Source organism: Epinephelus fuscoguttatus, linkage group LG8 (assembly GCF_011397635.1).
Source record: "Epinephelus fuscoguttatus linkage group LG8, E.fuscoguttatus.final_Chr_v1".
NCBI classification, from domain to species: Eukaryota; Metazoa; Chordata; class Actinopteri; order Perciformes; family Serranidae; genus Epinephelus; species Epinephelus fuscoguttatus.
The window spans coordinates 9,516,434-9,539,526 of record NC_064759.1 but is presented as its reverse complement, the minus strand read 5'-3'; the positions used below and the strand labels follow the sequence as shown (position 1 = coordinate 9,539,526).

The 23,093-nt window shown below is 42.8% G+C and overlaps 1 protein-coding gene across 1 annotated transcript in view; it reads right to left on the bottom strand.

Moving 5' to 3' along the window:
• The window catches only part of sv2a (synaptic vesicle glycoprotein 2A), an 84,208-nt gene that overhangs the window by 36,732 nt on the left and 24,383 nt on the right, over positions 1 to 23,093 (bottom strand). Inside the window, exon 2 of the mRNA XM_049582918.1 lies at positions 10,530 to 11,320. Within this exon, the coding sequence (XP_049438875.1) occupies positions 10,530 to 11,139 (610 nt within the window). The 5' untranslated portion in view covers positions 11,140 to 11,320. The remainder of the gene's footprint in view (positions 1 to 10,529; positions 11,321 to 23,093) is intronic.

Sequence of the window (23,093 nt, the reverse complement as noted above, 5' to 3'; positions counted from 1 at the left end):
GAAGACCATAACGAGGTTTGAGGGTGACAAATGACTTTTGCATTTTTAAACATCCAGTCAGTCAGCCAGCTGCCAACCAGTGATTCATGCTGTATTCATCTGAGATATGTATTCTTAACACCTTCGATATGTATTCTATTTGGTTAACAATTCTCCTGTTGGTCGTTGCTTTTTAAGCTCCTGAGGTTTTCATCGTCCTTCAGTGCCTTCATTTGTCTCATATTTATTACTTCCACCGGATTGGTGCACCTAACAGTAAGAAGTAGCAAACAGCTACTGCTTTCTTTTCCATTCTTTAATAATTCATATGATATGCAAGGTCGTAAAATACGCAAAATATACCCTGACGCATAACGAGAGGTAATCAAAAAACAGAGCTGATCAGGATGAGGAGTAAAAGGAGGAGAGAGAGGCAGGAGTCTTGAGGCAGCTGAGCACCTCGTCACTCTGGAGAGGAAGTGGGGGGAGGGGAGGATGAAGAGTGAGGAAGAGAGAGTGGAAAAAAAAGAAGGAGGAGGAGAGGACAGTGGCCAGTCTGCACTGTGACAGAGCTCCCAAAGGCTGCAGGGTAGTGTGTGTGTTTGTGTGTGTGGTGTATGTGCGTCTGCATGAACATGGACAGAAAAAAGTGTGTGCCTCTGCAGGGTTGTGTGTCTGTGTACATGAGTGAGGGAGGGGGCAGGGCAGAGGGGGGGCACTATTAATAGCTGGTTTTCCCTTTCTGCCAGAGTGCACAGGGCTGTTTGAATGAGCCGGGGGCCGAGGCTCTTCGGCACCGGAGGAGAATGCAGTCCTTCATCAGTTGACTTGGCCAGTCAGCCATCACACTCCTCGCTGCTAACCACTGAGAGCTGAAAAAACATGATATAATGGTTTTTACAGCAGTGGCCTCACCCTGTGACGGCGAGCGCTGGGCTGTGAATGCGGGTTTTCGATCCAAACAGCAGAAGCTGACTAACACGCCTCCAAAGGGTGGGAATAACTCGTGAAATAAGCTGCTTGGGTGAAGCTTTATTTGACACATGGATGTAAATGACACCCTCAATTCACCTTCAGTGGTGGTGCAACACTTCCTTTACTGTTTGGGCTCATTTTAAAGGAACAGTGTGTAAGATTTAGCAGGATTTTGTGACATCTAGTGGTGAGGACTGCAGATTGCAACCAGCTGAAACTAATTATCCGCAGTAGTCTCTTCCTCACCAAAACAAATTAACCAGGTGAATTAAACCAGAGAATAAAGCACTTTCATATTACACATCAGTTACTCTGACCTTGTTCAGCATGTTGGAGACCAGCTGCTAGCCCAGCACCTGCTTATGAGTGCTCACCTTTTTTCTTTACTAACTTATTATGTGCTTGCCTTATTTCAGATTCTGACATTTGAGAGGTTTTTACTGGGAGTCGAATTATCCCCAGAGGTCTCTTCCTCTCCAAAACAAACAGACCAGGTGATTAAAACCTGTAAAAATACTGAATAAACCAGTTTCATGTTACAGTATATATCAGTGTTTCACAGATGCTGAGACAGGCCGCTAGCCCAGCACCTGCAAATGTGTGCTCACCTTTTATCTTTAATAATTCAAGATCCAGACTTTCAGGAGGTTTTTACCAGGAGCTGAATTATCCACAGATATCTCTGTCTCTCTAAAAACCAAGGGACCAAGTGACTTAAACAGGTAAAAACACCAAATAAAGCACTTTAACGTTACAAGTCAGTGATCCGACGCTGTTCAGCTGCTAGCCCAGTACCTGCTGATATATGCTCACCTTTTTTTCTGATAACTTAAGATCCAGACATTCAGGAGGTTTTTTATCAGGAACTGAATTATCCACAAAGGTCTCTTCTATTCCAAAACACAGAGATTACAAAATTCTGGGGAAATGGAAAACATTAAACTTTAAAGTCACATCTCTTTGTTTGCTGACTCTATTAAGACGTTATTGTCAACAGAATGAAAAAAAAAAGACAAAACCATCTGTTGCCTGATAGCTTGCATATTCATTTTAAGATATAAGCTGAATACTAATATCTGAGCTTAACTGCTTTCTGACACTCCATCAAAAACAATGTCTTAACTTTCTTCTTAACAGCTTCCTCCACCAGTATCTCCCACACATGCCAATAAATCAAACAGACCCAGTAGTTCTCCCGTCTCCTCCTTATCCCATCTGTCTCCCTTCATCCTTTATCTCAGCTCTTGACGTTCATTAAAATGCCAAGGAGAAATTATGATACCTAAAGGTTTCTTTTAGCCTGAGGACTAACTGCGCAGTGGCTTTCCTAAGAAATTATGCATGTAGCCACAATGCACAGAGCAAAGATTATAGCTGCAATCATGGATGGATTACTAAACAGGCCTACAGGGCCCAGGCTCAGGGGCCTTGCCTTCAACTGTAAAATGTCGCTCAAATTAACATGTGCCAACAAGGTAGAGACATAGAAAGACCAAAAAGAGATGCAAAGGAACTGCAAAGAGACACAAACTTACTATGGAGAGAGGAAAAAATGAGCAGAGAAGACACAAAACGTATAATCAGAGATTCAAAACAACCACAACAGGACAAAAATGACCTCAATGGGATACACAATTACGACAAAATTACACAAAAAATGACCACACAAAACACAAATTAACCTACAGGAGACACAAAATGACTACCAAAGGCACAAAATGGTTCTAAAGAGACACAAAATGACTACATAAATACACAAAATGGCTCTAACGAGACACAATAACTACAAAAAAGAGACGACCTGGCTTTAAAAAGAAACAAAATGACTACAAAAAGACACAAAATGGCTCTAAAGAGACACAAAATAACTACAAAAAGACACTAACTGACCTTAAAGAGACACAAAATGGCTCTAAAAAGACACAAAATAACTACAAAAAGACACTAACTGACCTTAAAGAGACACAAAATGACTACATATGGCTCTAAAGAGACACAATGACTACAAAAAGCGATGACCTAGCCTTAAAAAGACACAAAATGACCACAAATAGACACAAAATGACCTCAAAGAGATACAAATGGCCACAAGAAAACACAAGTTGACCTGAAAGAGACACAAAATAACTACAAAGACACACTACCTGGCCTTAAAGACACAAAATGACTAGAAAAAGAAACAAAAAGACCTGAAAGAGACACAAATGGCCATAAAAAACACAAATTGACCTTGAAGAGACACAAAATGACTACAAAAAGACACTACCTGGCCTTAAAAAGACACAAAATAACTACAAAAAGACACAAAATGACCATACAGAGACACAAGTGGCCACAAAAAGACAAAATGACCATAAAGAGACACAAATGGCCACAAAAAGACACTACCTGGCCTTAAAAAGACACAAAATGACTACAAAAAGACACAAAATGGCTCTAAAGAGACACACAATTCCTGGTAAAAGACACTAACTGACCTTAAAAAGACACAAAATGACAACAAAAATCTATAATAAACTACCTCAGAAACACAAAATTGACCTCAAAGAAACACAGAATGAGTATAAAGAGAAAAAACTACCAAAAAAGAGAGTGTGTCTTGCTCCTCTGAAAGAGAGGTGGAGGGGCCTTTTGCATATGTGCCCAGGGGCCCACTGTCTCATAATACACCCATGGCTGCAATCTCCTGAAGAGTCAAACAGAAATATGGCTGGAAATATCAAAATAATTCTGTGTGGTTGAGCTGCACTTTTTATATACCAGATATTTTCCCCTTCCTCACCAACACTGTCACAGCAGGCAGAGCACACTGAAGGCTCAACAGTGTGAGATAATCTTGACATTCAAAGTACGCTCAGCCAGCGCTTTTCTAGAAACCTCCTTCCAGAGCCGCTGCATGTGACAAACCCCAGTTTCTCCTTCATGTTACGGCAAACCGACCACGCTGCAGATGCAACCTCCGCAGCTTCACAACAAGGACAAATCAATGACAACCGCTCTGTGCTTCTCTCTGCTGCCTGTGAAAGTGTCTCCTCCTGCTCATCACGCAAAAAAACTGCAGCACAGGCATCACTGCTGTCACTGCTGGGCTTGTCTTCTTTTAATTTTCCTAATTTCTGTGGTTTAATAAAGAACAAATCTTAGCAAATAAAAAATGCCAGGAGAGAGCATAAGAGAATTTCTGGATGGAGGTATTTTTGTCTAACTAGCAGTGACACGTGTGACTCTGAATCCTTCTCTTTATGTGTACATCTGAATGCTCTCTGCTGGCAGGGATTTAATATTCTGCAGGCGATTACCCCTCACACATTCTCTGTCACACACTGCACACACAATACATGATTCCACCACAGTGCGTCAGGTTAAAGTGGCTGACACTATATTTGCACCGTGTGGAGAGGAAGAGGGTGAGGGTGGGGGTTGGGGGAGAGGACACTAGGAATCATGGGATGCAGAGAGGCATGAGCAAAGGATGCTCTCTAGCATGAGTCAGGCGTGTTGCGTAACAGGGAGGGGGGGGATCGGGCGCTGGTCGTGTCTCCCTACTGGCTCCCCCATGGCATGACACAAACCCAACCAGAGAGAGGGGAGGATGGGAGAGAAGTAACTGAGTATATTTACTTTAAAGTACAAATTTTTGGTAGTTTTACTTGAATATTTCCATTTTATTAGACTTCCTTATACTTTCACTGTGCTACACTACAGGAGGAAATACTTTACTTTTCAATTTTTACTTTATTTCCTTTACTTATTTCTTGCTTCCTCAGCTGACTTTAATTGGAGTATTTTCCGCAGCACCATCACTGCTGCTGCTGCTGCTTTTGCTTTTATTTTGTCACCACTGAAATGAGCACAGTTGCGCCCACATAACAAGTGTAACACACACCCACGTACACATGCAAATTGTTATGGATGTGTGAGCAGACAGACACACTCACATTCACACACGCAGGCTGGTTACTGTACATGTTGGCTCTGCAATCCATACCTTGTGCTGTGCATGGACCACCGGGAAAATCACACAACCCAATAACCAATTAAAAGCATGGATGGCTGCCAAATGTAGCCATGTGTGTGTACACACTCCAGTTTTCCCTTACATAGAGAGAAACTGCACAGTATTATCACAGAGCGCTCACACTCCCAGCTCATCAAATACAGCAGCTTGGTCAGTTGGTCTATTAAACTATGAGGCTGCACATGGTGGGAGTGATTATGATGGAAGCAAAGGAGGAAGTCAGGTGATGGAGTATAAAGAGTAACAAAGTCTGCATATGGAGGAAGTTGGGATGGATGGATGGGTCAAACACACACACATAAGTTGACTTAGGCTACGTACTGCACTTAGGAATCTTGAGATTGACTGCAGAAGCAACATGAATGGCGCTTTGGAGCCACGGACCGATACAGCAGCTTAGTGTGTAAGCTCTGTATAACCCTGCATTAAACAACTTTAAAAACCCACGTCGACTGTTTCAATTTAAGCGAGGCTATGTCAAAAACAACCAAGGACTGTGAGATCTTCACCAGAAAATGCAGTTCCCAAACTAAGAGTGCCCACTGCCCTCCCCTCTGGTCCCCACTGGTTAGCAAACGTAAGCCTTGGCAGCTCTGCACTGCTTAACAACTGAGTTGGGTGGAAGCTAGCTAGCTTATTCAGAGACTACCTCTGTGTCTCCCGCCAGTACACTTCTATGTAGTATACTATGTGCACTATACTTATTGGAGTAGTGCACAAATTTCTTAAGGGTAGTGTTGTCTCAAACGAAACCTGGCCATTGTGCACTTACCGAAAATGACGGCCGCAAATTAGCTAGTTAGCAAACTAGCATTAGCATTGGTGTTATCGTTCATGGTACCAAATCATTACAGACTGCTAAATTAACCCAATAAACATACTGCTGGCTTATACCCGACAACAGTATAGTGGTGCTTCGTGCAAAAAACACATGTATTTGTACAATGCAGCGATGTTCACGGTCGCACAGTCCTCGGCCGCCATTTCCAGTTTGAAAAGTGGTCCCTCCCCTTCTGCCATGAAGCCAAGATGGCGACCATTCAGGGCGAGAAATGTCCATAGTTCCACACTCAACTTCTTGACTGTTTTGAGTGCACCATAGTGCACTGCATGTTTCCATACTTCTCAGTGTGAACGCACTTATGCACTCAAAATATTAAGTGTAAGTACGCGATTTGAGACACAGCATACGACACTGCTGGTAATGCTGATGCCGTTGCTTCAGAAACATGGTAGCCACCCTCCAGTAGCGGTGATTAACTGGCCTCATTTTGACCTGCAAAACCCCGTTAGCATTGTCAACTATGATGACAGCACCACTAACGGTGCTAACAGAGCTAACAAAAAGGGGGTTTGCAGCTCAAAGTGAGGTGCTTATTCACCGGGGCGACCTGTGAGGAGATTGGAGGGTATGTCCACAGCAACGCTGGTAGGTTGAGATGGTTAATGGTTATCCCTAACCTAAACCATGATCTTTTCCTAAACCTATGCAAGTAATTTTGGTGTCTAACCTAACCTAAGTTTAATTTAAAAAGAGACACTGTATGCATGTTATGAGTGGAAACTAGCATGTGTAAAACAGTCACTAGAGGGGTTTGTAAAGTGTCATAGTTTGAACCGTAGGCCCACTGACCAAATTGAATGTTTGACAGCAGCTTGGTCAGTGGGCCTAAGCCTCGTGAGTTGAGTGAGAGGGTGTTGGGTGTAGGTTCACAATAATAGGAGTATGTCACGTACTAGGGCTGGGCCATATGTAGGAAATCAAATATTGTGATATTTTTGACCGAGTACCTCAATATCAATATTACGACCATATTCTAAGATTGACAAACGGTGCTTTCACAAAATATTTACACAATAATTTTGGTGAATAATGATCAGTGAAGTAGATATTATGATTATATGCGTAAAGGGAAATAACAGAACAGCTAGAGGAGTCTGGTAAGTTCAGAAGATTAGATCACTTTACTGTAATGCAGCCTTTAACACCAGGAGAAGACGACACAATATTATGATATCTAAATTCTAAGACTATATCTACCTCCATAGCATGAAATCTATATAATATCGATATATGGCCCAGCCCTAGAGCCCTGGAGTAGTGACAAAGATCTGACAGGAAAACAACAGTGGAAAACAGAAAAGAAAGCCCACATGAACACGGCACACAACCCCCTCACTGACGCAGTGCTGCAGCTCACTGACCAGCAGCACACACTTGTACTACAGCCGAAAAAGAACACACTGTACTTGATCATCGAAGGTTAAAAGAAAATCTAAACTTTTGACCTCTCAAAAAAAGAATCAGTGTGAATTGATCAGGCAGAGGACGACGATTAGAGCTGCAGGGAAGCCACTGTCAGCGTAAGTGTTCCGCAATATTCTTCCAGCCAGAACCAGCAGCCCAATCTATGATGCTCATTTTCCAACAGCACAGACGCTCAATACACAGACATCCCATCTGCAGGGGAACAATGTTCATCGACGTGGCAGCAGTGCAGCTCAACAGTCAAATTATGTCATTAGATCTCATCTGACTTACTAAAATTAAATAATGCAACTAAACATTTGCGTTGATATTGTGAAGTTTATTTCACTAATATCAGTATTAATTTAGTTTAATACAACTTCTGTTTTTTTAATCTACTTAAATCTCTTTTGAAGTTTGGATAATGTGGATTTAGCAGTATTAACCTATCTACTATCAGTTTGTATTAGCCTGCTGTTCCTTCTAGATGAGCATACTGGGATATTTCAGACTGTACATGTCTGCTTCAGTGAAGAATATTTAGTACATTTCCAAAAATCCTCTCTTCTTTCTACAGCCCACCAAAGAATGGGTGTGAATTTTGCATGCTGTAAAATGTTGTATTTATTTTTCATGTTGGACATCAATAATGCTTGACATCTTTTTATTCCCACAACCAACCTCCAACAAAGCTGGACATGAATATCTCACTGTGATGTAAAACTTTCTATATTTCATCCAGTGGAATAAAACTAACTCCTTTTTTTGTATTTTTTAATAGTTGTATTTGTATTTTTTTGTGTATTTTAATAGTTTGTATTTTTATTTTGTATTTTTATTAATATTTTTTGTGTTGTATATTTTTTTTGTATATATTTTTTTTATTAGTTTTTATTTCTATTTCATTTTTAATTTCTGTTTCCGTTTGTTTCCAGAGAGGGTTTGTTCGTTTAGATTTAATGTTTAAAAAATATCATTTTTAGTTTAGTGTTTACTAGTTTTGATATAAGTTTTAGTTTTTTAATAACTGTATAAGGAGGTTTTGTAAGGGGCAATATTTTAAGGTCCAGTGTTTAAGATTTAGGGGGATTTCATGGCATATAACATTGAGGATTGCAGATTGCAACCAGCAGAAACTTCTCCTAGTTGGAATTACTTCAGTGTTCATTGTTCAGGAGGTTTTTAGCAGGAGTCAAATTATCAGCAGAGGTCTCTTCCTCTCCAAAACAAACAGACCAGGTGATTTAAACTGGTAAAAACACTGAACAAAGCAGTTCCATGTTACAAATCAGTGTTTTCCCAATGCTTTTCCTTGCAGACGGGCCTCTAACTATGGTGGTAGAAAAAGCCATGAAAAAGCGAATGGTCCTATTTGAAGCCAGTGTTTGGTTTGTCCATTCTGGGCTACCGTAGAAACATGGTAGTCTCCATAAACGAGGACCCGCTCCCTATGCAGATATAAACACTCATTCTAAGGTAACGAAAACACAACAATTCTGATTTTTAGGTGATTATACCCCCCCCCCCCCCCCCCAGCCTTCCTACACAATGGACCTTTAAGAAGTTACAAATAGATATAATAATACAAACATTATGTGACAACAATTCACTCACTGTCACGAAAACATCTTAGTCTCAATAAATATACACATTTTTACTATTTAGTTTTACTAATTTTGAATGTTATAGTTGGACAAAACAAACATTGTGAAGGTGCCACTTTGGGTTTTGGGTAGTTGTGACATCACTGACTAAGATTTTCTACATTTTTAAAGGAAGGAAGTTTAACAAAATACGACACATAAGATGAGTGACTTAAAAAACCAGTAAAGAGACTACAAAAAAACACACACTGATGTTTGTAGTGTTGACATATTTGACCAAACTGACTAAACTAAACTAAAGACATTTTCTGCATATTTTCAATTTTACTTTAGTTAATTGTGTAAGCACACAATATCATTTCAGTTTTTTTTTTCTTAAAGTCTGTGTTTTTTTTATTTTATTTCAGTTAACTAAAATGTTTTTTCACACCTTGTTTAGTTTTTATTTAACTATAATAACCTTGCTTCTCACACATTATAACAAAATACATAACTTTATATCTACGTTTTTTATGTAGACTAAACAATATGTTTGAGTTTGTTATCCCCAGCAGACCTCTGGCCCTTGTTCACGGTGTCCTTGCTGGGCAGCCAATGACAGATGGCGAGGCAGGTTTGGACTCTGATTGGACATTGGCCCTGAGGATAGGAAACCATCATGAGGGCTTTGTGTTTCTGTATGCTGTAAAGTAGGGAAAGCGACCGACACACAGCATATACTATGAAAACAGGAGGAGGACATGGGCATACAAACACACACACATAACACACACTGTCCAACTAGAAAACAGATGAAGTGAAGCAAAGAACTGAGAGGCTGAGAGTTCGATTGAAATTCTGCCGCTGTTCAGAGGCTGCACGGCCAGTTGAATCTTAAATAGCTGTAGTTCCTCTGCCAACGAGGCTGTAGAAAAGCAATTACTGGGGGATAAACTGCAAAGGTAACTGCCAAGATAAGACAGAGATAAAATGTGAAGCGGTGGCATAAACTCCCACAGGAGGCACAGAAAGGAAAAAGAACAGGGAAAGGGCAGAGCAGACAGTACATGAGCTGAAAACAGGTGTTCAGAGGGCAGAAACAAAAGAGCAGGTATGTTTGCATGGACCCTGATATTCCAGATCAGATCCACCTCAGTCCAAAGAGACTGGCCCGATGGGCTTAGAGGGGATGGTGTTAACCTTTGATAATCCGTTAAATAAGAAAATATTAGCGGCTAATAAGTGTGTAGCCTAAATGCTAAATCCAATAATTTCTCTCTGGTTGGAAAAAAATATGTTCTTTCTGTGCCTGTTTGGCCAACATGGAGGTAACGCTGGGTCGCGTATAGAGTGCATGCAGCAGACATGACGTGCCGCAACAGCTGTTTCTCCCTCGCTGATTTTGACAAAGAATCATAAAATATTTAGTGCTCTGCTACATTCTTATGTGAGCACTCTGATTAGTAAGTTTATTCTTTAGGGATGTACCAATTCTGAAATTTTGGGCCAGCTTGGTTGTAAGTTGATACCAATATTGATGTTTTGTTCATCAGCATCTATGTTAAAAGTTCAGTTGGAATCTCTAATCAGAATGGTTTTAATCAGATTGAAGAAACATCGTCCGTGTAACCACAGCTAAGGTTGGTACTGCAGAGTTCTCATGTTTCTAACCCCTGACCCTCTGTAACTCTAAGTGCTTTTATAAAGACATGTCTGGAAATCTTACCCAGCATGCCCTTGTTGGGCTCCGATAGACACATGTCCTTCTCTGCACTGGGCAACACGAAGCCGACCACAAAGATCTCCACGCCGTCCGCCATCAGCGCCAGCCCCAGGACAAAGTAGAGCGTCCACTGGAACTTCCCGTGGCCGCACTCCTGCAGGATGGTCTCGTACTGCTGGGCCAGCTCCTCCTGGTCTTTCCTCCTCTCACCCTCGTAGGCCGACAGATCCCTGAACTGCTGCGCCTGGGTGGCCGTCACCCCATCCATGCTGCCGGTCTTGCCCGAGTCAGCCCTCGGGATGCCCTGGTACTCCCCCTCGTAGATCTCATCGTCCTCGTCGTGTCCTTCAGTGGAATCACTGTGACCTTCATCGTCATTAGCTCGGCTGTCATTGCGGTAATATCCGCCGGCGTTGCTCGGCACACCGCCATAGTCTTCATCATCGTCTTCCTCCTCAAAGCGTTTGTAGGAGCGCTTGGTGTACTCGTCGGCCATTTTGTCCATGCCACGCCCCATCTTCTTGCCGACCTGTTTCTTGGCGACTTTGGCAATGTCCTTGGCGCCACGGACAAAGTCTGAGCGGCTGTCTCTGTAACGCCCGTCGTCGTCCATCTTGGATGTGGAAGTGTTGGTCTGTTGCTGCTAGGAATGGGAGCTATCAGGAGCAGCCCAGGCACATGAGTGTGCAATGGGGATCTCTGTTAGCTGATGAATTCAGCACCGCGGTCAGCTCCCTGCTCCACTGCACTGCTGCTGATGGACCTCTGGCCAGCGTGCGCTCCGACACGAAATCCTGTGGAAAAGCAAAGAAAAGGGTTTGTGTTAGCGTGATTGATCACACTGGCACTGTAGTGCATGTGAGGGAGAACAATCTTCTGTAAGCCCATTTTCAAACAATCTATCAGAGCCAGTTCACACTGAAGCACCATTGGCATTCACGTTGGGTTGTTGCCATTTGCAGGACAGGACACATTATCTGGCTCAGCACTAATGGCTGAGAGGAAAAAGGACATGACAGCTTTAAGGTGCTGACACCTGAGTCTTGGAGCTCTGTGACCTATATTGACTGAACAGCAGTTATCTCACAGCTCCGTCCTCAGATCAGCAGAAAGCACAGTGTGGCATTTACATTGCGGCACACCGCAGTCAACATTTAATGGATCCATGCTGTGATGTGTCACAGCATGTACATCTGTGATTAACAAGCAGGGCTGCAATGCGGTGCAGTACAGGTCGATGTTTATGTATAGACTGAAGCTCCCACTGAGGACACTTATGATTACAGTCTGTGAACTCTGACTAACTTCTGGCTTACTAGCGACAAATGGTGGTGTTAACATTGGTATTTTTCAACATGGACTCTGGTTTCACATGTTTTTGTGTTGACATCTCAAATAAATTGAACAACAAGGCTGCGCCAACAGCGGCGAAACAGGCTGCAAAGTAACATTAAAGGGCAATTGTGCAGTGTCAATCTACGTCAGCTGAAAGTGTTTATGTGTACTAGAAGTCAACCATAAAAACACAAAAAAGGGCAACTACACATGATTACAAAGACCAGCTAAGATATGCCATGACACTGGCATATAGAAAACTGTGTACAAAACAGTGCAACAGTGCTTTGAAACGGCCGAGAGGAACCAAACAGTGCAACTTTAAGTTCTTCTGCAGAAGACTCCACATATAAGGAGCTGCATACATAAATGCTGTTCACCAAACTCTGTACGTACAGTACCCTTGGCACAGACAATAAAAACTGTGAATGGAGAGCAGAGCCATTTTCAATTGAAAGAAAAAAAAATTGTCACTGACAGGCTCAGATTGTTATTAGAAATGTGTGACAACAACATTGTCTGTTAAAGAGTAAGATCCTTTTTGTTTTACAACAAACTGCCCCAAAATCCCTTTCACCAAACCCACCAGACTCCATTTAAAAAACCTGTAATTTTATCACCATAAAACACACTTGATTCAAAGTCGACAGACACAAAATAATCCTCACAATAGCCATCTTTGTTTGTCTCTCCACTGTTCCAACAATCACCAACTCTGGTTTGCTTGAAATAAACCCTTAATTCATCCAGTTATATGTGAAAATAAGCTGGATCTATACATGCTTAAATTACTGTTTATTTAAATGGAGTCTGGTGAGTTTCCTGATATCAACAACATGGATCTTACTCTTAACAAAAGGTAGGATTCCTCTCTTTAAGTTGTCAGATGCTTATAGTAGCAGTCCGAGCCTGTCAGTGGCAAAACAAGCACTTTAAGTGGATGTAAATTCACGGTTCACAAATGCCCTGATGGTTAATATGCAGTCTGTTTTGCAGCTGCCGGCTGCAGCAGTCTCACTAAACACTGGACCAGTTTTAAAAGCTGTTGTTCCCATTAGTCATTTAGACACAAAAAGAGGGGATAAAAGGGTCCAGGTTGAAAAATACCGAAATTACCCTTTAATGCCTTTGTCCCAACATCTCTTACTTATCTTCCTTCCTTCCCCTCGTCCATCCTGATTCATGCTCCCTTCCTCCTGCTCTCTCACACACCCTCTTCCATCACTACTTTAAATCTCCATTATCTTCTCCATTATCTCATCAAGCAGAGAAAAGAAGAGAAAAACCCTGAACAGAGCAGCAAATAAAAGCCATTATGAGTCTATCAGCAGGCCGCCCTGCTCTTTTCTGTGACACTTATGTCACTGTGATGCTGCCCTTGTTTGTCTCGCTGGCGTCGACATGCTGCGCCACAGAAAAGGCTGCAAGCCCTGCAAACGGGCAAAACAAACTCAGCGGGGAGAACATCATTAGCATATGTGTTTTAGTGAGCGTTTGACTCGCCGTGGAGGGTTCAGATTGTACAGACAGAATCTGTACATGAATAAATCAGCTTGGATGGTCAGACTCTTTGAAGTCACAGCAGCTAGTTAGCTTAGCTTGGCACAAAGGCCAGTAAAGGGGTAAACAGCCACCCTGGCTCTGTACCAGAGGTCGACTGAAGGCCAAGATAATAATGATAGTCTGGAAGAGGAGAAGCAGACAGCAGATTTAAAAATGTGGACATCTAAGTCAAAGTCAAACATCCATCCATCCATCCCTCTTCTAACCGCTTCATCCTCTTGAGGGTCGTGGGGGGGCTGGAGCCTATCCCAGCTGACATTGGGCAAGAGGCAGGGTACACCCTGGACAGGTCGCCAGACTATCGCAGGGCTGACACATAGAGACAGACAACCATTCACACTCGCCTTCACACCTACAGACAATTTAGAGTTATCAATTAACCCAATCCCCAATCTGCATGTCTATGGACTGTGGGAGGAAGCCGGAGTGCCCGGAGAGAACCCACACTGACACAGGGAGAGACAGAAGGGCTCCCACACCCGGGATCGAACCGGGAACCCTCTTGCTGCGAGGCAACAGTGCTAACCACCACAACACCGTGTCGCCCAAAGTCAAACATAACTAAATAAATATATAAATCTCCAGCCTGTCACACTGACAAACACCTGTCCAGATGTGTTCAACAACAGCCGCAACACACTGGTTCATATTCAACATGAGCATCAGTGCAGTTTAAACAGACTGTGTTTTATCTGTGTAGTAGACCTGAAATCAGCTGTGCATGATGCACAGAGGATACACAACAGCCAAAAATGTTGCCATGTCGTGTGCACAGCTGTTGCGTTCACTGATGCTTGTTGGCACGTAGGCCAACACCAGTGTGAAGCAAGAGGAGTTCAGGGGCCATCCACTGTGTTTTGGAGTCGGTTTGAATACTGAGGGGAGAAAAGTAGCTTTGTTTTAGCTTTTGGAGGCATTTTCGTTACAGATCGTTACAAATATTGGGAAGGGAAAATTTCCATTTTTCATACATTGAGAGATAACCACTACATGCCCAAACTAAAAGTATTTTACAAACACTTTTGTGGCATTTCATTTTTAGGAATATGTTTCCAAACAAAACACATTTGTTGTATTAATCATGTATTCATATTGTATCAAATCATGATTTAACTTTCTGGAAATATTAGCTTTTGCTAATCAATGCTAAGGACACATTTTGGTCAGTAAATACCCATCTGTAGACTCTGCTCTAGTGAAGGCCCAACCTCTGTTTGACATGTCCAACATCTCTAACATGAGAGATTGTTTACACCTTGTCTGCCACAACAACATATCTCCAGCATGTATGTGCTCATGAGACCAAGCAGAGATGATGTGCCCGCAGGGAGCGAGTCCCTGGGGGTCGACTGCAGCTGTAGCCAACACTGAAGTCATTCTGGTAGCTTCCCACAGTTTCTTTAAAGAGAGCAGCAGCAGCAGCTCAGCATGGGGGACAGAGAGAAAACATTTAGCCTGAGGGAGCCGACAGCAGGCTACAACACAGCCGCAAACACTGGATCAATGTAATGGAGAACAGTGTCGTCCAACAGCCCAGTCGACAGAAGAAAATGTTGGCATTGTACGTTTTTGGAAACCACAGATGTGTTACATTTGCATGTTTTATACACATCATGTCAGCGTTTCTAAAGTGATGTAGTATTTGAGCTGACTTGTCGTCGGAAGGTGGAGGAGATGAGACGCCTGCCAAGCTGCAGACACAGGAAGTGTCCACGCTCAGCAGTCAGACAGGAGTCAGGTTAATTTCCAGGGCTGGTACCTGCGGTTATTCCACAGGCTAGTTAATAACATGTCGGGCAGGAAATCCAAAGTGTGGGATCATTTTGAGAAGGTGAAGGACGAACCCAAGGTGATATGTAAACTCATCTTCATTGGTCGACTACAAACATGACGTATCATCTGAAACATGGAAGTAGCTACATGCCCATTAGCCCACAGCGTCATTAACAGGCGGCTCGCTCAGTGTGTGACGTGCACTTGTAGATAAAATATAGGCCTATATTAATGAAGGTTCATTAGTACGGTTTTGTATTTCTCTGTAATGTAGCACAGTGTTAACAATGTTACTGATACTATTCTTTCTCACACCTTCAACTCAAACCACTGTGTTGCCCCGCCCAAAATATATAATAGCGACCTGTCACTACGTTTCCTGCTGGCATAGTGCCATTAAAAGCAGGTATTTTATGCCAAACATGGTCTGTTCCTAACCATAACCCAGTGGTTTTTGTGCCTGAGCCTAATCATATGCCTATTTATACTGCAAGTACAAAATGACGAATATTATTCATTAATTTTTGCAACAACATCCCATTACTTTCCCTTCCTCTAAGAAATCACTTATTATTGGCTGATGCTTCACATAACAGTTTATCTAAGAGACCCAGAACCACTTGGAATACACAATATCAAATCAAACCGCAGGCAGCAGCAAAAGGTGACATCGCACAAAACCTTTAATTTCACGGATTTCAAAGTGGCAATGCAGAGTTTAAAATATTCCCACTCTCCCTCAGCCCACCGCCTGCAGCAATAACAAGGGTGAAGAGGGTGATGCAGGAGCAATGCAGGCTAACATCCAGTTTCTCTGAGTCATCCTCCTTGCTCGCTGTTAAACAGCTACCCCACCCTTCTCTCATGTCTCATCCAAACATCATCCTTCAGCTGGAAACACATGAAACCAGATCTGAGCTTACTTTACTGTAAAATATATGGCTCATATATATTTATACATGCTAAAATTTAGCAAGGACTAGTGGCTGCTACAGAGGTCAAACAACATTTGACAGTGGCAGATTCAACATCCAGATTCTTAGGAACATTTAACATACAGACACAGACACAGACAAAAGCAGCTTCTCATTTCTACCCAGCAAATGTCACTTTTACCAGCTGTAATGTCACCAGCCACTTGTATCAGCTGTCGCTACAATTAGGCTAGCTAAGAGACGTTCACTCTGTGTGGGATTTCTCTCCAGCTGACTTGTTTTAAAATCGAAAAGCCTATAAAGAAGGGTCTTCAATATGCATTTGATGGTTACATACATGATACTGCACTACCTCCCACCACCACTTCCACCAATCAATCTATGGGTGTTCCCTCTCCCGGTTAGCCAATCAAACTTTGCCACAGTCTCCTTCAGTCATTCATGTTGCTGCCGCCAAACTTTAAATCTGTTCTCCTCTCTGCTCCCGTCAGCTGTCATTTTACACACCCTCCTCCACCCCGTTCACCTCCAGTCACCTTATCCAGAGCCCAGGACAAGCTCATCAAAAGCCCACTCCTCTTCACATCCAGATCCTCAGCTCCCTCTTCATCTCATCTCATCACCACCAGCATCTAGACTCCATAAGGAGGACCCCCTAATCTACTACATCTTTACCAACCTCCTGGAATGATGACATCACTAATGGTCAAGGACTTTTCACATTTCTCACACTTATGTGCACATGTAAATAAATATTCTTTTCTCTCAGAATGAGTCTCGCCTGACTGAACTAACGCATTTTCCAAAATACCACTACATCACATTGCTGCAGTGTAAACTGGCCCAAATCTTACAAAGAGAGGAAGAGGTCTGCTGCTAAATCTGCAGTCCTAAACCTGCCTTAATAATGTAACCTGTAATCCCACATGATTAAGCAATAAGCTAGCAGACATGCTAACGATTGCAGGTACGTTAGACGCACTATTTAACACAGTTTTCATTAATGCTCATTCATGTTGTGAGGACAAACAGCAGTAACATACACTGACAAGACCACTTCATCATACTGTATGTTCATGTTAAATCTTGGCCTTTACAAAGAGCATTATGGTATCAATATGCCCCCAGTGCTCTGTCTTTATTGTTGTCTCGATGTCTGGGAAGTGATCAGACTGCACTGACAGTGTAATGATCAATAAATCAATGAGCCATGTAATTAATGTCAGGCATGATGGAGGGGTAGTGTTAAATTACAATGGATAGATACCGAATCAAGTGCAGACCAACCTTTGTGACAGTAATATTAGTCATGCTCCTGTTCATGGAAATGTTTTTAACCTAAAAGACTATTTGTGGACGATAATTTTATTATAGCAGTAAAATGACAGCAGAGAAAAAAGGAAGGAGGGGAGCAGGCAGTGGGAGGAGGCAGGAGGGAGGGAATCTTTGAAAGCTTCCTGCGTAGCCTCGGGGGTGTTGAACAGACACAGACTACTGCCAAGCCAACATCACACGACCCAAAGGTCTGCTGGGACGCCTCGGTTTCTAAGAACACACTCACTGAAAGCCAGCTGAAAGTAAAAACCCAAGAAGGAGGGGGAAGTTTGCTGTCGAGCTCTCTTCACCCTGCCTGTCGGGATTTGGACGGATAAATATGATGAATACAGAAATTGCAGAATCTACTTTAGGATCTCTTTGATCAGTTGATGATGTGTAATCATGACAGCTTTGACCTTTGAAACTGGGCGTCAAACACTAAAGACTTAAAAAGTCAGGATTTGTGTTGAAGAGAAATTACGGTAATCTGATTTAGTTTGCACTGACTTTCTGCATACTGTGAGTATGCGTTATCCACAGTTATTGATATGTTCTTGAATCATATCTAACAACCAAAATCCCTGAAGTGAAGTCATATCAAAAGGGGGTTCATGACCTAATGTGTATCAATGCAGGGGTCCTTGACACGAAAAGGTTGAGGGCTATGTTTATGTATCTTACTTCAGGCCTACAGGAGCGCTGAACTGCACCAGCAACAAACATCTGCGGGTCAAAAACACAAACACCTCAGGCTGAACTACAGCAACAAGCAGCCAGGGCTAAAGCGATTCCTCATGTACATCTGTGACTGGAGCCGCAGTGGGACTGCCTCTGGGTCAGGTCTTGCTCAATTTCTCATAAAAAGAAATATCTTTTCTTTGGATTTTAGCCTCACAAACTTCCCCAGGCCACAGGCTTTGGATGGATTTGGACAGAAATGGTGGTTTCAGGCTGAGCTCAAATTATATAGGCCAGAGAAAAGATCTATGGCACCACTTACAGTCATTTAGTAATTCATTTATCCATCTCTCCAGATCTGCTCATCCCTCATTCTGTGGTCATCTTACAAAAAAAAATGCAGCTCTTTTGTTTCAACAGTTTCTCACTCTGACGGGCAGCATCACATCATCAGCAAATGTTGTGAAAGACATTTGGTGCGTTGTCACCAGCCTGGCTCTCAGCCTATCATTTGCTCATTTTAGTTTTCACTTGCATGTTTGTGACAACTGAGAGATCAATTCATGATGTCCGAGCCAGGAGATTCAACCAAGTGCTGTCATTTATGGAGTCAGTTGGATGAAAGGCAACGTAGTCATATGAAGCAATCAGTTCTGTATCAGTTGCTCAGCTTTGACTCACATGTTCAGCTGCTGTTAAATCAGTCTGTTGCCTAGTCAGTCGGTCCCTAATAAATGTTTCAACACAGATACACAGACTTAAATGACTGCAGTGAATTTGGGTGTACACTTTTCAAGGATTAATTTAGGGCTGCAATAAATCATTATTTTCATATTATTTTTTCAATTAATCGACTGAAGCTGGGACAGGCAATTTAATCTTAGCTATGGTGGTGCAGTGGTTAGCATTGCCGCCTCACAGCAAAGGGGTCTTGGTTCAAACCCAGGGTGGGGGAGCACTGTTGTGTGGAGTCTGCATGTTCTCCCCATGTTCTCCAGCTTCCTCCCACAGTCCAAAGACATGGAGGTTAATTAGTGACTCTAAATTGTCCGTAGGTGTGAATGTGAGTGTGAATGGTTGTCTGTCTCTATGTGTCAGCCCTGTGATGGTCTGGTGACCTGTCCAGGTGTACCCTGCCTCTCACCCAATGTCAGCTGGGATAGGCTCCAGCCTAGCTCCTCCTTTTCATGCTGTGTCTAACTTATTACCCGTAGGTGTCAATGTCATTTCTGTTTCCCATTAATGCTGCTGTGCTCTGTTACAGGGGGGCTACTGCTTTTCCTGCCTCAGGCTTTCCTTGTTTGCACATGGAGGGGCAGAGAGGTGTGCTCTCCCTGCCTGTGCTTTCCATGTAGGCAGGCAGAAGGATGGAGAGTTGTGCCCTCTCCGCCTTAGGCTTTCTGTGTAGGCCTAGAAAAGGCAGAGAGGCCCCAGAACAGAGCCATACCGCCAATTATAGCACTGGAAATGGAATAAAGTTTTTGTTGACTAAAGTGATCCTGACTGAAATGAAGCTGATATTAGCTAGAGCCTTGAATCACAGTGTGTACTCCGCCTCACTCCCTGCCCCTTCAGACCACTTGAGCCGCAGTCAGCAGCCACAGCAGCCTGAATTGCTAATTCTTGCCTCATTTTTGGTGCAAGGAGGGGCAGAGTGAATGCGCTGTGTGTGCCTCTACAATGACAGAAAGCTATTAATTAAGTGCGTGCATATGCCTGTGGTTGTTTGGTGGGAGGGGCTTGGGACAGACAGGGGAGAGAGGCGAGTTGCAGAACATTCATTCATCTTCTAACCGCTTCATCCTCTTGAGGGTCGCGGGGGGGCTGGAGCCTATCCCAGCTGACATCGGGCGAGAGGCAGGGTACACGCTGGACAGGTCGCCAGACTATCGCAGGGCTGACACATAGAGACCATTCACACTCACATCTGACACGGGGAGAACATGCAAACTCCGCACAGAAGGGCTCCCACGCCCGGGATCGAACCGGCAACCCTCTTGCTGTGAGGCGAGAGTGCTAACCACCACACCACCATGCCGCCCCTGCAGGAGAACAGTGTACCTTCAAATTCTGCCTTTTTTTTTTAAATGTCTTTCATATTTCTATCGACCAAAGCTTTAATCGTCTTGTCTATAAAATGCAAGAATATTGTGAAAAATGCCCGGTATAATTTCTCACAGACCAACATGACATCCTCACCTGCCTGATTTTGTCTGACCAACACTCCAAAATCCCAAAGATATTCAGCTTCACATCATATATGACAAAGAAAAGCATCAAATCCTCATATCTGTACAGAAGTGAACACTAAACCCACTACGTTTTTCTCCTCCATTAGAGTCTAAAAACCTAACTTCACTTCCTCTAATCTACCAAGCAATTTTGGAAGTGATTGCTCCATTAGGAATATATCAAAGACAGCATGAGCCACGGCGGCTGTGCTTACTCACTCCTCTAAACTCCACCCTGCAGCAGAAAATTGGATTTCATGGCTCAAAAACAAACTGCCAAGAGAGCAGAGAGTGATAAACTCAAACTCCAAGCTTTAAATCCACCGTCGCTTCAGGAATTTATGGGCGACATCACCAGCAGACACTATAACACTACTCCATGTTGTGTTGCCTACAGACTGTGGCTCAGTAAACCTGCACTTGACATAGAATGCATTAAACATAAGGCCTCTGCTGGGAAAAAAAGGAAATGACCCTGTGTGCAGTTTTCATGACTACACTGAAAGGGATGGGAGTGGTGCTGTGTTTGGATATGTTTAAATTTTTCATCCCTCTCCTGGCTCCACAGACAGCCGGCTACACACTGAAAGTACAATTAAGTATAAGAATTAATTAATTTAGTACGACAGCAGCAGCAACAAACAATCAGTTTGTATCTACATCAGTTCTGACATTTACCCAGCCTGCACTGCTCCCATAAAAGACAAATAATGTCGAAGGCACAGAGGAAGGTTTTACAGCCATGTAAATATGTTGTACATGGAGATCAGGTGGAGGCCAAGATTACAGTGTGTGTTATAGCTGATAACATTATCACTCCAGGGTGTAACAATATTCATTATGGTGCCTAAAAATAGGTCACATTATTTACTAAATCTGATCCATTATGACTCCCAAAGGGTACTAATTATTGTTTGTGTACGTGAAATGTTGGAGGGCTCGAGTGTCATGCACTGACACTGTGAATGATCAAAAAATAATAACTGTTTAAAAGATAAAATGTTGAAACTTGAAAATACATATTGTATATCCTAAGAGGGAATAAACAGTAGGGGTGATCCCAAATAGTTGATTCCACTGACCGGCCTCTTTATTAGGTACACCTGTTCAGCTGCTCGTTAACACAAATAGGTAATCAGCCAATCATGTGGCAGCAACTTAATGCACTTTGGCATGTAGACATGGTGAAGAAGACCTGCTGAAGTTCAACCCGAGCATCAGAATAGGGAAGAAAGGTGATTTAAGTGACTTTGAACGTGGCATGGTTGTTGCAGGTCAGAGGAGAATGGCCAGACTGGTTCAAGATGATAGAAAGGCAACAGGAAGTCAAATACCCACTTGTTCCAACCAAGGTCTGCAGAAGACCATCTCTGAAGCAACAACACCTTGTCCAACCTTGAAGCAGATGGGCTACAGCAGCAGAAGACCACACCAGGTGCCACTCCTGTCAGCTAACAACAGGAAACTGAGGCTACAGTTCACACAGGCTCACCAAAACTGGACAATAGAAGATAGATAGAAAAACGTTGCCTGGTCTGATGAGTCTGGATTTCTGCTGCCCCATTCAGATGGTAGGGTCAGAATTTGGTGTCAACAACATGAAAGCATGGATCCATCCTGCCTTGTATCAACAGTTCAGGCTGCTGCTGGTGGTGTAATGGTGTGGGGGAGATTTTCTTAGTACCAACTGAGCATGGTTTAAACACCACAGCCTACCTGAGTATTGTTGCTGACCGTGTCCATCCCTTTATGACCACAGTGTACCCATCTTCTGATGGCTACTTCCAGCAGGATAACGCACCATGTCACAAAGCTCAGATCATCTCAAACTGGATTCTTGAACATGACAATGAGTTCACTGTACTCCAATGGCCTCCACAGTCACCAGATCTCAATCCAATAGAGCACCTTTGGGATGGGGTGGAACGGAGATTCACATCATGGATGTGCTGCCAACAAATCTGCAGCAGCTGTGTGATGTCATCATGTCAATATGGACCAAAATCTGTGAGGAATGTTTCCAGTGCCTTGCTGGATCTATGCCACCAAGAATTAAGGCAATCCTGAAGGCTAAAGGGGTCCAGCCCAGTACTGGCAAGGTGTACCTAATAAAGTGGCCGGTGAGAGTATTTGAGGATTTGATCTAAGGCCTGATTTGACTGTCTATCTTGAATCATGTCAGTTGCGGGAAAATGTGGTAATGAAGCAAAGGATCATTCCATAGAGGCTATGGGGGTACTGAATGTCTGGGTTTACATAGAATGTGTTGGTTTCTCCCAAAAAATCATGATTTAAAACCTATTTTGGTACAAAGTAGAACACAAATGAACATAGCACTTGAATGGTGCTGAATATTTTTCTCTGTCTATCAAAGGCAGCAGAGAAGAGCACATACAAACAGTTTATGGCTTGGATCTATCTCTCTCTATCTCTCACTATTTCTTAAAACACGTTCTAAGGTGCAGATTGTTCAAAACTCCGGTTACTGTTAATCTGAGTGGATGTGTAAAACAGACTCTTTGGGGAAAGGATGACACCATCTTCTCAATTTGCATAGTAATTGTTGCTTTGTGGAATTAGCATGCAGCAACAACAACACCAAACTACCGGTTTGTTTACCCTTGGTCTAATAACCACTTTACACTTACTATTGCTGTACCACTTCACAGATGAATAAAGGCACCTGCTGCACCCAGTGTTTTTGCTTGCTTCACCCCAGTGTCCACGGTTTAAAG